This window comes from Oncorhynchus clarkii, chromosome 1 (genome assembly GCF_045791955.1).
Source record: "Oncorhynchus clarkii lewisi isolate Uvic-CL-2024 chromosome 1, UVic_Ocla_1.0, whole genome shotgun sequence".
NCBI classification, from domain to species: Eukaryota; Metazoa; Chordata; class Actinopteri; order Salmoniformes; family Salmonidae; genus Oncorhynchus; species Oncorhynchus clarkii.
In genome coordinates this window covers 71,691,529-71,707,338 of record NC_092147.1, presented here as the reverse complement: position 1 = coordinate 71,707,338, position 15,810 = coordinate 71,691,529, and the positions used below count along the sequence as shown (strand labels likewise).

General features: G+C 42.9%; 1 protein-coding gene across 3 annotated transcripts in view; it reads left to right on the top strand.

Annotated features, from left to right (window-relative positions):
• The window catches only part of LOC139411643 (phosphatidylcholine:ceramide cholinephosphotransferase 1-like), a 43,453-nt gene extending 27,943 nt beyond the window's left edge, over positions 1 to 15,510 (top strand). For all 3 annotated transcript variants that reach the window (XM_071158250.1, XM_071158267.1, XM_071158258.1), the window contains 5 exons: positions 7,944 to 8,819; positions 9,144 to 9,261; positions 10,490 to 10,643; positions 11,138 to 11,304; positions 11,415 to 15,510. In XM_071158250.1, the coding sequence (XP_071014351.1) occupies positions 8,206 to 8,819; positions 9,144 to 9,261; positions 10,490 to 10,643; positions 11,138 to 11,304; positions 11,415 to 11,591 (1,230 nt within the window). In that variant the 5' untranslated portion in view covers positions 7,944 to 8,205 and the 3' untranslated portion in view covers positions 11,592 to 15,510. The remainder of the gene's footprint in view (positions 1 to 7,943; positions 8,820 to 9,143; positions 9,262 to 10,489; positions 10,644 to 11,137; positions 11,305 to 11,414) is intronic.
• Positions 15,511 to 15,810: the final 300 nt, after the last annotated feature.

Genomic DNA, 15,810 nt, shown 5'->3' with positions numbered 1-15,810 from the left:
ACAACCTCTTTGCTCGCCTTGAGGACAATGCAGTGCCACCATCACGACCCGCTACCAAAACCTGCGGACTCTCCTTCACCGCAGCCAATGTGTGTAAAACATTTAAACGTGTTAACCCTCACAAGGCTGCCGGCCCAGACGGCATCCCTAGCCGCGTTCTCAGAGCATGCGCAGACCAGCTGGCTGGTGTGTTTACTGACATATTCAATCATTCCCTATCCCAGTCTGCTGTTCCCACATGCTGACCACCATTGTTCCTATTCCCAAGAAAGCTAAGGTAACTGAGCTAAACAACTATTGCCCCGTTGCACTCACTTCCGTCATCATGAAGTGCTTTGAGAGACTAGTCAAGGATCACATCACCTCCACCCTCCCTGACACCCTAGACCCATTCCAATTTGCTTACCGCCCCAATAGGTCCACAGACGATGCAATCACACTGCACAAAAACCCATCTGGACAAGAGGAATACCTATGTAAGAATGCTGTTCATCGACTGCAGCTCAGCATTTAACACCATAGTACCCTCCAAACTCGTCATTAAGTTCGAGACCCTGGGTCTCGACCCCGCCCTGTGCAACTGGGTCCTGGACTTTCTGACGTGCCGCCCCCAGGTGGTGAGGGTAGGAAACATCTCCACCCTTCTAATCCTCAACACTGGGGCCCCACCAGGGTGCGTTCTCAGCCCTCTCCTGTTCTCCCTGTTCACCCATGACTGCGTGGCCATGCACGCCTCCAACTTAATCATCAAGTTTGCAGACGACACTACAGTGGTAGGCTTGATTACCAACAACGACGAGACGGCCTACAGGGAGATGGTGAGGGCCCTCAGAGTGTGGTGTCAGGAAAATAACCTAACACTCAACGTCAACAAAACGAAGGAGATGATCGTGGACTTAAGGAAACAGCAGAGGGAGAACCCCCCCTATCCACATCGATGGGACAGTAGTGGAGAAGGTGGAAAGTTTTAAGTTCCTCGGCGTACACATCACGGACAACCTGAAATGGTCCACCCACACAGACAGCGTGGTGAAGAAGGCGCAACAGCGCCTGAAGGCATCACCGGGGGCAAACTACCTGCCCTCCAGGACACCTACACCACCCGATGTCAGAGGAAGACCAACAACCACCTGAGCCACTGCCTGTTCACCCCGCTATCATCCAGAAGGCGAGGTCAGTACAGGTGCATCAAAGCTGGGACCGAGAGACTGAAAAACAGCTTCTATCTCAGGGCATCAGAATGTTAAACAGCCATCACTAACATTGAGTGGCTTCTGCCAACATACTGACTCAAATCTCTAGCCACTTTAATAATACAAAATTGGATGTAATAAATGTATCACTAGTCGTTTTAAACAATGCCACTTTATGTAATGTTTACATACCCTACATTACTCATCTCATATGTATATGCTGTACTCTATAGCATCTACTGCATCTTGCCTATGCCGTTCGATCATCGCTCATCCATATATTCATATGTACCATTTCTTATTCATTCCTTTACGCTTGAGTGTATAAGGTAGCTGTTGTGAAATTGTTAGATTACTTTGTTAGATATTGCTGCATGTGTAACAGTATAGACAGTATATCCCCTCGCCCCGACCCTGGCGCGAACCAGGGACGCTCTGCACACAGACAACAGTCACCCTCGAAGCATCGTTACCCATCGCTCCACAAAAGCCGCGGCCCGATTGAAACGCCACTAGCGCGCATGTGACCAATACAATTTGATTTGATTTGAATAACGGGTGGTTTGAATTTTTGTGTGTGGGGAGGGGGGGTATTGATATTTGTGGGTCAAACTTTCTCACTTATCATTATTCAGGATTATCCATAATCATGGTAGCGTCCACATTCATGTAGAAGTGTTTAGAAACATATTATATTCTTATTTACAATAAAAGTGACCCCAAAAGTGTCATTAGATTGTGTAGAAATGCAGGAAATTATCTTTAGATGCCCAAAACATTCTGAGAGAGGACCCCCAGACCATCCACCAGGTTGTCCCTCCACTTCTAAAACCAAAGTTGTACCCCCGAGTTGAATACATTTGTGGTTTTCCCCTCAGCAGCATGGCTAAAGTCTGCTGTGGAATTATAACACTGGCTGCCCTGTAAGATAATTCAAGGAGCAAAGGTCCACCGCACGCAGCTGACTCGGTGACGGCAAATCTCTAATCTCTCTCTCTCTCTCTCTCTCTCTCTCTCTCTCTCTCTCTCTCTCTCTCTCTCTCTCTCTCACACACTTACACTCCACCTCTGTGGATTACCCTTTCCCCTACTTCACTCCTGTCGTGAATTGCCTCTCACACTGAGTCAAAACAAGCTACATACAGTGGGGCAAAAAAGTACTTAGTCAGCCACCAATTGTGCACGTTCTCCCACTTAAAAAGATGAGAGAGGCCTGTAATTTTCATCATAGGTACACTTCAACTATGACAGACAAAATGAGAAAAAAAATTCCAGAAAATCACATTGTAGGATTTTTAATGAATTTCTTTGCAAATTATGGTGGAAAATAAGTATTTGGTCACCTACTAACAAGCAAGATTTCTGGCTCTCACAGACCTGTAACTTCTTTAAGAGGCTCCTCTGTCCTCCACTCGTTACCTGTATTAATGGCAACTGTTTGAACTTGTTATCAGTATAAAAGACACCTGTCCACAACCTCAAACAGTCACACTCCAAAGTCCACTATGGCCAAGACCAAAGAGCTGTCAAAGGACACCAGAAACATATTTGTAGACCTGCACCAGGCTGGGAAGACTGAATCTGAAATAGGTAAGCAGCTTGGTTTGAAGAAATCAACTGTGGGAGCAATTATTAGGAAATGGAAGACATACAAGACCACTGATAATCTCCCTCGATCTGGGGCTCCACGCAAAATCTCACCCCGTGGTGTCAAAATGATCACAAGAACGGTGAGCAAAAATCCCACAACCACACGGGGGGACCTAGTGAATGACCTGCAGAGAGCTGGGACCAAAGTAACAAAGCCTACCATCAGTAACGCACTATGCCGCCAGGGACTCAAATCCTGCAGTGCCAGACTTGTCCCCCTGCTTAAGCCAGTACATGTCCAGGACCGTCTGAAGTTTGCTAGAGAGCATTTGGATGAGAATGTCATATGGTCAGATTAAACCAAAATATAACTTTTTGGTAAAAACTCAACTTGTGTTTGGAGGACAAAGAATGCTGAGTTGCATCCAAAGAACACCATACCTACTGTGAAGCATGAGGGTGGAAACATCCTGCTTTGGGGCTGTTTTTCTGCAAAGGGACCAGCACGACTGATCCGTGTAAAGGAAAGAATGAATGGGGCCATGTATCGTGAGATTTTGAGTGAAAACCTCCTTCCATCAGCAAGGGCATTGAAGATGAAACGTGGCTGGGTCTTTTAGCATGACAATGATCCCAAACACACCGCCCGGGCAACGAAGGAGTGGCTTCGTAAGAAGCATTTCAAGGTCCTGGAGTGGCCTAGCCAGTCTCCAGATCTCAACCCCATAGAAAATCTTTGGAGGGAGTTGAAAGTCCGTGTTGCCCAGCAACAGCCCCAAAACATCACTGCTCTAGAGGAGATCTGCATGGAGGAATGGGCCAAAATACCAGCAACCGTGTGTGAAAACATTGTGAAGACTTACAGAAAACGTTTGACCTCTGTCATTGCCAACAAAGGGTATATAACAAAGTATTGAGAGAAACTTTTGTTATTGACCAAATACTTATTTTCCACCATAATTTGCAAATAAATTCATTAAAAATCCTACAATGTGATTTTCTGGATTTCTTTTCCTCATTTTGTCTGTCATAGTTGAAGTGTACCTATGATGACAATTACAGGCGCCTCTCATATTTTTAAGTGGGAGAACTTTTGAGAACTTTTAGCACAATTGGTGGCTGACTAAATACTTTTTTTGCCCCACTGTACAGCCAGCCATTACAAAGAGCATTTTATAGCTGTTCAAATCTGTCATTCATGGTGGTGGGCTAACCTGTTGTTATGGACATGTTGGAATGTTAAAATAAGTTGTATTTTTTTGCTCATCAGTATCATCAGAGTTGAAGCCTTGCCAGTTGTATTCATGAAAGCAGGCAGCTGGTGCCTATAGGCCTGTATCCCAGTCTGTAGGGCGGTTGGCTGAGGTAAGGGTTGAATGGTTCTGTTGGCTGCTTGCCCTGTGACTGGGGTGGGACCCAGTGCTGAGCACTGACCCTCAGCCTGGCTGATTTATGAGTTCCTCACTGAGCCTCCAGAAACACAGCCTTGGCCTCCAGCTGAACCATGGACTCCCTGAAACATAAGCAGGGACACCCTGTGTCCATTGCTGTCAAAACCGTTTATAAACACACCCCAGCCAGCAGATGTGGATTGTTGCAGTTTATACTACAGTGGATAAAGTGAGCTGTTGCTGTTGTGCTTTAGAGGCATAGAGTAATAGAGGTAATAGAGGCATACTGTTGAGTGGTGGTTGCTACAGCTGAAAAAACAGGAAACCGAGAGTAGTGGGGTAATATTTACAATATGTGCATACCTCACATGTGACCTGTAATAAGACTTTGCAATTAATATGTTAACAAAGTCTATTAAATAACCAAGCAATATTAATGTAGAAGTTTTTGGGTGGCAGGTAGCCTAGTGGTTAGAGCATTGGGCCATTAACCGAAAGGTTGCTAGATCAAATCCCCGAGCTGACAAGGTAAAAATCTGTCATTCTGCCCCTGAACAAGGCTGTTCCTAGGCCGTCATTGTAATTAAGAATTTGTTCTTAACGGACTTGCCTAGTTAATTTTTATTTAACTCCATAAAGATTATTTAGCAATATGCAAGAGTCTATAGATCAGTAAAAGTAATAGAAAGGTCTGAGAATTGTCTATATCAAAGGCAGATATTTAATACCATTGTAAAATGAACAATACATTATACAAGGCATAAAGCTTAAGTTACAAAGCATTTCAAGGCCTTATTCTGGGCATGATCACAGAGGGAGAAAGAGAAGTCATAGCCTTAAAGGCCATGCTCCAAGAATCCCAGGGGCGGAGAGCAAAAGAAAGAGGGTATATCTCACCAGCGCAGGTCAGGATCAAAGGGAAGGAGACAATGCATCTGAGAACCCTTTTTATAACAGTTGTTTGGATTCAAAATCTCAATTCAACAGCATTACTGTTGAGTTAACCTCCAATCAGATATCAGACCTACAGGATGTAAAGACAACAGAACCTCTGCTACCCAGTGAGACAGAATGGGGGTTACACCATGCCCAAACTGGATGCGCGGGTGCGTCTGCCATCGTGCGCAAATTGATTTTGTCCCCCCACACCAAACGCGATCACGACACGCAGGTTGAAATATCAAAACAAACTCTTAACCAATTATATTAATTCTGGTTGAAAAGCATTAAACGTTTATGGCAAATTAGCTAGCTTGCAGTTGCTAGCTAATTTGTCCTTTTTAGCTAGCTTGCTGTTGCTAGCTAATTTGTCCTGGGATATAAACGTTGAGTTATTTTATCTGAAATGCACAAGGTCCTCTACTCTGATAATTAATCCACACAAAACGGTCAACTGAATCTTTCTAGTAGAGGTCGACCGATTTATGATTTTTCAACACCGATACCGATTATTGGAGGACCAAAAAAGCCGATACCAATTAATCGGCCGATTTATAAAAATAAATGTATTTGTAATAATGACAATTACAACAATACTCAATTAACACTTATTTTAACTTAATATAATACATCAGTAAAATCAATTTAGCCTCAAGTAGATAGTGAAACATGTTCAATTTGGTATAAATAATGCAAAAACAAAGTGTTGGAGAAGAACGTAAAAGTGCAATATGTGCTATGTAAGAAAGCTAACGTTTCAGTTCCTTGCTCAGAACATGAGAACATATGAAAGCTGGTGGTTCCTTTTAACACGAGTCTTCAATATTCCCAGGTAAGAAGTTTTAGGTTGTAGTTATTATAGGACTATTTCCCTCTATACCATTTGTATTTCATTAACCTTTGACTATTGGATGTTCTTATAGGCACTTTAGTATTGCCAGTGTAACAGTATAGCTTCCATCCCTCTCCTCGCTCCTCCCTGGGCTCGAACCAGCAACACAACGACAACAGCCACCACATCGAAGCAGCGTTACCCATGCAGAGCAAGGGAAACAACCACCCCAAGGCCCAGAGCGAGTGAAGTTTGAAACTCTATTAGCGCGCACTAAATAGCCAGCCATTTCACTTCGGTCACACCAGCCTCATCTCGGGAGTTGATAGGTTTGAAGTCATAAACAGCGCAATGCTTGACACACGAAGAGCTGCTGGCAAAACGCACGAAAGTGCTGTTTGAATGAATGTTTACGCGCCTTCTTCTGCCTACCACCGCTCAGTCAAATACTTAGATACTTGTATGCTTGTATGCTCAGTCAGATTATATGCAACACAGGACACGCTAGATAATATATAGTAATATCATCAACCATGTGTAGTTAACTAGTGATTATGATTGATTGTTTTTTATAAGATAAGTTTAATGCTAGCTAGCAACTTACCTTGGCTTACTGCATTTGCGTAACAGGCAGTCAGTCTCCTTGTGGAGTGCAGAGAGAGAGGCAGGTTGTTATTGCGGTGGACTAGTTAACTGTAAGGTTGCAAGATTGGATCCCCCGAGCTGACAAGTTGAAAATCTGTCTTTCTGCCCCTGAACGAGGCAGTTAACCCACCGTTACTAGGCCGTCATTGAAAATAAGAATGTGTTCTTAACTGGCTTGCCTAGTTAAATAAAGATTAAATAAAGGTGTAAAAAAAAAAACGGCGCCCAAAAATACCGATTTCCGATTGTTATGTGAACTTGAAATCGGCCCTAATTAATCGGCCATTCCTCTACTTTCTAGTCATCTCTCCTCCTTCCAGGCTTTTTCTTCATTGAACTTTATATGGCAATTGGCATCTAACTTTAACAATAAGGTGTATTATCCCGACCGACCTCAGTTTATCTTTCAATCACCCACGTGGGTATAACCAATGAGGAGATGGCACTTGGGTATATGCTTCTATAACCAATGAGGAGATGGGATAGACATGACATGTTCAGCGTCACAAATAAAACGGACTTCTTCTATTTTAGCCATTGGCAACGCAGACGCTCGTTGGCGCAATGGTTGAATAACATGTATTTGTGCATTTATTTTGCGCGAGCGGTGTAGTCAGCATGTTAGAGGGAGAATGCAGGATTCCTAAAACAACACAAAGGAAATCCTAGCATACAGGTTATAAGAATCACTTTGCTATTGCTGGGCAACCCAGCCCCCAATCATATTGCTTGGTCTGTAATTTGTTCAGTGGTTTCAGGTGGTAACTGTCTAAAAGATGACTGACTTAGGTTAGTTTTAGGGGATACTGAAGCAAGTCCTGTCACTTCTGCTTATCAAAGTCTTTGATAAATCAATATACTGTATCAAACTGTAGGGAGATTCCTAACCAGCAATATTTACCTTTTTTTTTTTTTAGGGCTGTAATATACAGTATGTTGACAGTTTACAATGGGATATCAATGTTATTGTCTGTTGTGGGTTTACTGGTAAATTGCCTTCAGGTACAGTCATAGATATTTCTCAGTGGCTTGGTACATAAAAAGGCTAAAGCCACACAGGATGTGTGTCCTCTGAAAGGATTGTCTACTGTAGAGATCAAAGATGGAAACATTGGGTTGTTCCTATGAGTGTTGCTGTCGTAAAAATAGCTTTTGAATGATGTGTGTAATTGATAGCATGTGTTCATCTGAAGGAAATAGAGCTTAACTGGTTTCAGTGTTGATTTCAGTGAGCTACCTGTGGTACTAAAGGCCATGTTACAAGCTAATTATCCTTTTCTATAATTCAACGATTGGTCACTGTCTGCTCTAGGTTGAATCTCAAGTCTCAACCCTTTTTCTCTCCTTTCCCAGGAAAGAGGCATACGGGAACCCCATTGAAGTAATGAGGTGAAGAAGCACAAAGCAGGCTAAAGCAGCTGGCTACTAGCTACCTTCCATACTCTGCTAAGTCTGAGACTGGGTCCTCCGGGTGTCCCCATCCAATGCTCCTGAAGCGCCATGAGCCACAGCTGGGGACGATTTACTACTCCATAGACTGCCATATCTCCTGCAGCCTTTCCCTCTCTGTCCTCGGGCCCCCCTTGGCCCCTTCCCCCCTTCCCCATTGGCCGAGATGAAGAAGGTGGGGCAGTGGTCGGCGGAGGAGGTGTCCCATTGGCTGAGCGAGGAGGGGATGCAGGAGTACGGCGACTCCCTCCAGCAGGCGGACGGCCCCGTCCTGCTGCGGCTCACCCCGGATGACTTCCTGACCCCGCCCCTCTCACTGGTCTCCTCAGACAATGGGCGGCAGCTCTTGGAACGGCTGGAGACCCTACGAATCGAGCATCACATTGAGGAGCACCAAAAAAACGGCCACGCCAATGGCCATGGGAGGCTGCCCAACGGCACTGCCAAGCCCCTGCGGAAAGGTTCGCTGGGGCTTAATGGCTTCCGGAAGGAGATGGTCCAAATCCCCATCCCCATGTTGGAGCCTGAACGCTCTGGGTTCCCCCAGGAGTGGGGCAAGACAGGTGTAGCGTTCCTCTACGCAGTCTGCTGCTTTGTGACTACCACTGTGGTCATCTCGGTGGTCCATGAGAGGGTGCCGGCCAAGGAGCATACCCCACCGCTGCCCGATAAGTTCTTTGACATTTTTGACCGGGTGGAGTGGGCCTTCTCTATCTGCGAGATCAATGGCATGCTGCTGGTGAGTCTGTGGCTGCTGCAGTGGACCCTGCTCAAGTACAGGTGAGACAACAGTAGTGTGATAAGAGTAGATGGGGCAGTGTTTACCTTTTTAAATTGTAACCTTCAACTTTGAACTTATTTTTCTGGGATACCCAATTGCTACATTACAGGCTGAATAAATTGCAACGTCTGCCAGATCTCACCACGCCTGGATATGCGTTTAACATATGAGCTAACCACATATGATATAGCAATCTGATGCTCGACTTGGCAGTCAATGACGTGGCATGCAACCATAGGTTGCTGCAATGCAACATCTGCAATGTAGTCAGCCTGGAATGTGACCGTAGATAACTAACCAATAATCTGTATCTCTGTGTCCAGATCAATAATCATCCGTCGGTTCTTCTTCATTGTGGGTACCCTCTACCTGTACAGATGTGTCACCATGTACATAACCACTCTGCCTGTTCCAGGGATGCACTTCCAATGCTCTCCAAAGGTTTGTTTCCTTCCAAATCCAAGCAACAGTAGGCTGTCAGTTGCGAACACTCACTGTGACCTTCCAGCGCCCACATCTATTTCCATCAATGATTTGTCATTGCTGCTATAGTATTCTGATTCTCTGGGCTATTCTTGCATATAAACATTACAGTTGGATCTTAAAAACAACACCCCCCTAAAGACAAACTCAACAGAAAGAGATCTAGACCTTGTTTTCAGTTTAACGCCCCCCAGTCCTCTTCACGGGACATTGATCACATGAAAAAGATAAAAACGATTCTGTTGCATGTGTACAACTTAAAATAGCTGTAGCATCAGGCATGAGTTTCCTTTCACTGTTTTCGCTTCTCACATCCTAACCCTGTGACTAAAGAGCCAGATGAGGTCATGTTATACTGAGGTAGCATGTGGTTCAAGTGTGACTCACTTGATCACTTATATATACTATATAGTTCTCTATTGAAAGTCTTTTGAAGTGTCGAAGAATGGAAGTCACAAAATGGTAGCTCCTCCCACCACAGAACAAAGCGGTGTGTGGGAGTTCAGTGTATAGAAACTTTCCCACTCCCTCTGTTGCCCAAGGCCATTGGGAGTGATGTGTATTGTTCCCTCGTTCCGCCCTCCAACTTTCCTCCCCTCCTCTACTCCCCTCCCCTCCTCTACTCCCCTCCCAGCAACAGATGAAGGTCTTTCTATGTACTGTCATGTCCTGGGCCTGGTTTCCTGTTCTAAACCTCTATCTGAATTGGAACAAGCTGTCCTCCATCACAGAGACCAACTGTGAAGTGGCTTCCTCTCTCTCTCTCTCTCTGTGTGTGTGTGTGTGTGTGTGTGTGTGTGTGTGTGTGTGTGTGTGTGTGTGTGTGTGTGTGTGTGTGTGTGTGTGTGTGTGTGTGTGTGTGTGTGTGTGTGTGTGTGTGTGTGTGTGTGTGTGTGTGTGTGTGTGTGTGTGTGTTTCCGTGCACAATGTACATTTACGTGTGTGTGTATACTACACTGTGTGTACATCGCACATGCGTGCATGCAATGTAGTGTTGGTTGAGTCACATGCTGTACCTGATCCACAAAGTTTCTCTTCTGTGTTCCCTATTTGAGTTCAAATGTAGCATGCATAATGGAGAACAAAAAAGTTAAGAGAGCGCATACAGACATGTGACTAGCTGACTGGACATTGTTGAATGATTGACATGTCAAATTGACACATAACGGTATGCGTGTCGTTGCAGCTATTTGGGAACTGGGAGGTTCAGATGAGGAGGATCATAAAGCTGATCGCCGGCGGAGGCCTGTCAATCACCGGCTCCCACACCATGTGTGGAGACTACCTGTACAGCGGCCACACAGTCATTCTAACACTATCATATCTCTTTATCAAAGAGTGTAAGTATTACATAGGTTAGCGTTAGCATGGTTGTGTCGATCTCTTTATCAAAGGGTAAAAGTAGGCTACAGGTTTACCGTCATGCTAACACCATCACTTTACGCTATCATTATAAACTTAGCACTTCTGTCCTTTTCTCTGTTCTCTTTCACAATCTGAGATTACCAGTTGGCTGTTTTCCACTGCTCATACAAAAGGTTTTAGAATTGCAGTAAAGCTTTTCCCAAGCAATGGAGAGATAAGCTGACTTCTTGTGTAAATTCTGTGCTAACAGTGGTGTCACATGATGTTGAACTGTACTGTTGTGACGTTAGCCATGTCTTTTATGCTGCAGTGACATCTAGTGGATGGTTGTGGAAGTCTGGTTTGAAAGACTACATAGTTTGTTCCAAAGCAATGTGTTAGGTAAATGCATTTCATTGTTGATTATTGAAACAAAATAATGTCTCTCTGTATATTCCATTAACCCTTCCCTGTCTTTCTCTGTTGTCAGATTCCCCTAAGAGGTTTTGGTGGTACCATTGGTTCTGCTGGACTCTGAGTGCAGTAGGCATCTTCTGCATCCTGCTGGCCCATGACCACTATACTGTGGACGTGGTGGTGGCTTATTTCATCACAACACGTCTCTTCTGGTGGTACCACACCATGGCCAACCAGCAGGTGGGGAGCCAGCACGCCGGTCTCCATTATCTGGTGTTAAATATAGCTTAATTTAGCTTAAGTGGCATTATTCTACTTGTATTTATTTTCTCTGTTGTGTTTTCATTCAGGCGCTGAAAGAGACGTCCCAGAGTAACCCATTCTCCAGAGTCTGGTGGTTTCGACTGTTCCAGTACTTTGAGGGAAACGTCAAGGGCATTGTCCCTCGAAATTATCAGCTGCCGTGTTCATGGCGATCGTCTCCGTGGAGCCATGGGGTAAAGTACAGCAAAGTGGACACCCAGTGACCCAGGTCACGTGAGGGGTGGGAGCTGAGCGAGAGACCTCCTGAAGTTGTGATCGTCTGAAGGAGATGGTATCGTGTTGCCAAGCCAGTACTGTTCCCTTGACTTGTTGGGCTCATTTGAGAAAAATCCCAGTTCTGGCTAGCACTGTGACCATAGTCTTACTTTAGCACTACAAAAAAAAATATTTTGGGAAAGGTTTTTGAAAACTTAGCACACTACTTTGATCATGTATTTTTGCTTGGGACACTTTGCAATGTTTCGTTGACTACAGCAGATCTGGTTAATATTTAAATATTATATTTTGATTATTTTAGTTTTTTTGTTTTGACCATGGCTGTAACAAGTAGTTTAGACTCTTTTCCTCTGCAAATAGTTTGAGAAATTCTGGTCCGATAAGGTCTACCAAGTGCAAAACATGTCACTGAAATGTTTATTTGATAACCAAAATGCCATACGTTGTCTGGGGGAGTTTTAGATGCAAAACATTTTTTTATTTTTTAACAAATTACTTTTTTTTGTCAACTACAACGTGGCAATGGTGCAAAAAAAGTTTTTTTCTAACAATTGCAACTTTATTTTTCAAAACAAATAATGTCCCCAAAAATATTTTTAGATTTGTACCTTTTTCACGATTGAATGCTGAAAGCAGAAGAATCTGTGGTATTTAGAATTGTTCCAGTGCCTTCCTTAGCTTGATTGTACTATGTGTCTGTGTTCCTCTGCCTCCGCGTGTCTGTCTGACTGCCCACAAGGTCGGCATGAAGCGGTTCCAAATGATCGTTCAAGTCCTGTTCGCATGAATGTAAGAATAATGATGCCAGCCTTATATGGTAATTAGTCTTCCCAAAACCAAAAACATTGAGACGAGTGAAATATCCTGTCAATTTATTTATGTTTTCATATATAATATTTTTTTCCATAGCCAGTGATGTTATAGCAGTTAATGAAGGACCGTTAAGTTGTTTGGTTATGTCCTAATCATTTACTGACCCTTAGCCAGTCTTGAACGTGTTCTAAAAAGCTCATTGACTTGCTAATAATCTTGTATCAAAGGTTAGTTGCTAACTTTGAAAGAATGATGGAAACCCTCTGGACCTCAAGGACTGTACTGGAGTTGTGCAGCACACCTACAAGTCTTTGTACGAGATACTGAATCCCTATTTTGTCAAACAGTGTTCTCGAAACAGACCCAGAAAATACATCTTACTGGCTGTTGTCGACTTGGCCAATAGAGCAGTGTGTTCCTGAATGCAGCCTGCCAGAATGTCTTACTGATAAATAGGGCCGGAAGGACACCAGTATCACTATTTTTTCCGTTGCAAAAATGAAAACCCGAAGCAGGCTAACTCTTTGGTCCTTTTAAAAACCTACTGTATGTTAAATATTGTTTGCTATAGCTCCCGAGTGGCGCACTGCATTTCAGTGCTAGAGGTGTCACTACATACACCCTGGTTCGAATCCAGGCTGTATCACAACCGGCCGTGATTGAGAGTCCCATAGGGCGGCGCACAATTGGCCCAGCGTCGTCTGTGTTTGGCTGTTGTAGGCCGTCATTGTAAATAAGAATTTGTTCATAACTGACTTGCCTAGTTAAATAAAGGTAAATTTAAATAAATAGCTTGGAAAATATATACATTTGACTGTAGATGGCATCATAATGATGTTTGTTTCTGACAGTTTTCCTGAAGAATTGAATCCCGCTTCGTGCTTTGTTTCCCTGCCACGATACTGACGAGTATATACTGGTATCATCCTGGCCCTACTGATAAAGACAAGCTTCTTGTGATTATTTATCTGTCTTATTGACATACATGTTGATCTTAATGCAGTTCAGTGGTGATATGCCATCTTTGAACTTTGTCAAATGTATAGGGCTTTTCAATGTTGACTTGTTTAAAAACAGAAGTTTGAGGCACAGTGTATTGGTACTGTCCTGAACTACATTGGCTGGCAAGTTTGCAATGCCAAAAATAGTTTAGTCACAATTACCTACTAAAGAAGCTGACAAATTGTACAAAGCCAATGGGGTTATCAAGTGGGCGAGGGGGCCAAATGCACAGTACTGGGGATCTAATGTACGGACAAATCCACACAACAGACAACGTACTGATTACCATGAATGTGAAAATGGTCTCTAATGATCCTCGATACACTTGTGCATTAAAATGATTTTGTGTTACCATTCCAACAGCACAACATGTTTTCTCCTGAAGTAGAGCTGGTTCGAGTAAGAAATTACCTCAGTTCAGCTGTCTGACTGGAGAGACTGAACTGATAATAACATGGCACTTTCTGTTATGAAAATGCAGCATGGCCCAGTTTAATAGAACTGAGTGGTGAGACAGGACAGGTTAATATAATGGACCTCAATTGTATTTATTCTTTAAAAAGAGCTTTAGCCTCTAATCATTGTTGTACATTTTTACGTCATGTTTTTTTTGTGTGTCCTAAAGAGTAGCAGTACTAAATCGATAATGATGACATAATTTGAATGCTGAATTGATGTGCTATTTCTTGTAATGATGAATGTTTTGACAAATTGTAATTTGGCCTCTTAGCTTGAGGAGGAGGCAGCGGTGGTTGTCCTCTAAAGAAAAGGTTGGGATACCTTCGTTCAAGGGGTATAAGGTCGTATGTTTATGGCTATATTAAAAGTGCATAAACTGTAATGAGTTTAGCATGTACCCATGTGAGACGAAATGCTGTTCTCATTGACAGCTGCGGCTATGTCAAAAATGTATGAATGTGAATGGCAGATCAGATGTCTCTATATAGGCGTATTGATGTAAACCTCTCTAAAGCCATCTACAGCTGTAACATGAGAGGAGTTTGGGGATATTCCCCTTGAGCCCCTTCAATCTAGACATTTCTCTCTTAAAAAGGAAGCCGGTAGTGGTGGAATGTTTGAACCATTTCTGAAATCCTTCGACGTTTGATGCACGCACATTAAGGCCATATTTTGACTTGAAGTGCACACGCCTAACTTAAACCAGGCAGTGAAAGTCGGAATATGTGCCTTGATAAATATATATATATGCAGTACCAGTAAAAAGTTTGGACATCGACTCATTCAAGGGTTTTTCTTTATTTGTACTATTTTTTTACATTGTAGAATAACAGTGAAGACATCAAAACTATGAAATAACACATGGAATCATGTAGTAACCAAAAAAGTGTTAAACAAATCAAAATATATTTTATATTTGAGATTCTTCAAAGTAACCACCCTTTCCCTTGATGACAGCTTTGCACAGTCTTGGCATTCTCTCAACCAGCTTTATGAGGTAGTCACCTGGAATGCATTTCAATGAACAGGTGTGCCTTGTTAGAAGTTCATTTGTGGAAAATGTTTCCTTAATGCATTTGAGCCAATCAATTGTGTTGTGACAAGGTAGGAGTGGTATACAGAAGATAGCCCTATTCCATATTATGGCAGGAACAGCTCAAATAAGCAAAGAGAAATGACAGTCCATCATTACTTTTAAGACATGAAGGTCAGTCAATCTGGAAAATGTCAAGAACTTTGAAAGTTTCTTCAAGTGCAGTCGCAAAAACCATCAAGCACTATGAAGCAACTGACTTTCAAGAGGACCGCTACAGGAAAGGAAGACCCAGAGTTACCTCTGCTACAGAGGATAAGTTCATTCGAGTTACCAGCCTCAGAAATTGCAGCCCAAATAAATGCTTCAGAGTTCAAGTAACAGACACATCTCAACATCAACTGTTCAGAGGAGACTGCGTGAATTTATTTTAATTTTTTTTATTTAACCTTTATTTAACCAGGTAGGCTAGTTGAGAACAAGTTCTCATTAACAACTGTGACCTGGCCCAGATAAAGCAAAGCAGTGCGACACAAACAACAACACAGAGTTACACATGGAATTAACAAGCGTACAATCAATAACACAATATAAAAAAAGAGTTTATATACAGTATGTGCAAATGGCATGAGGAGGTAAGGCAATAAATAGGTCATTCTAGCGCAGTTATTACAATTTTGCAGATGATGATGTGCAAGTAGAAATACTGGTGTGCAAAAGAGCAGAAAAGTACATAACAATATAGGGATAAGGTAGGTAGATCAGATGTGTACAGCTGCAGCGATCGGTTAGCTGCTCAAATAGCTGATGTTTAAAGTTATTGAGGGAAATATAAGTCTCCAGCTTCAGCAATTTTTGCAGTTCATTCTAGTCATTGGCAGCAGAGAACTGGAAGGAAA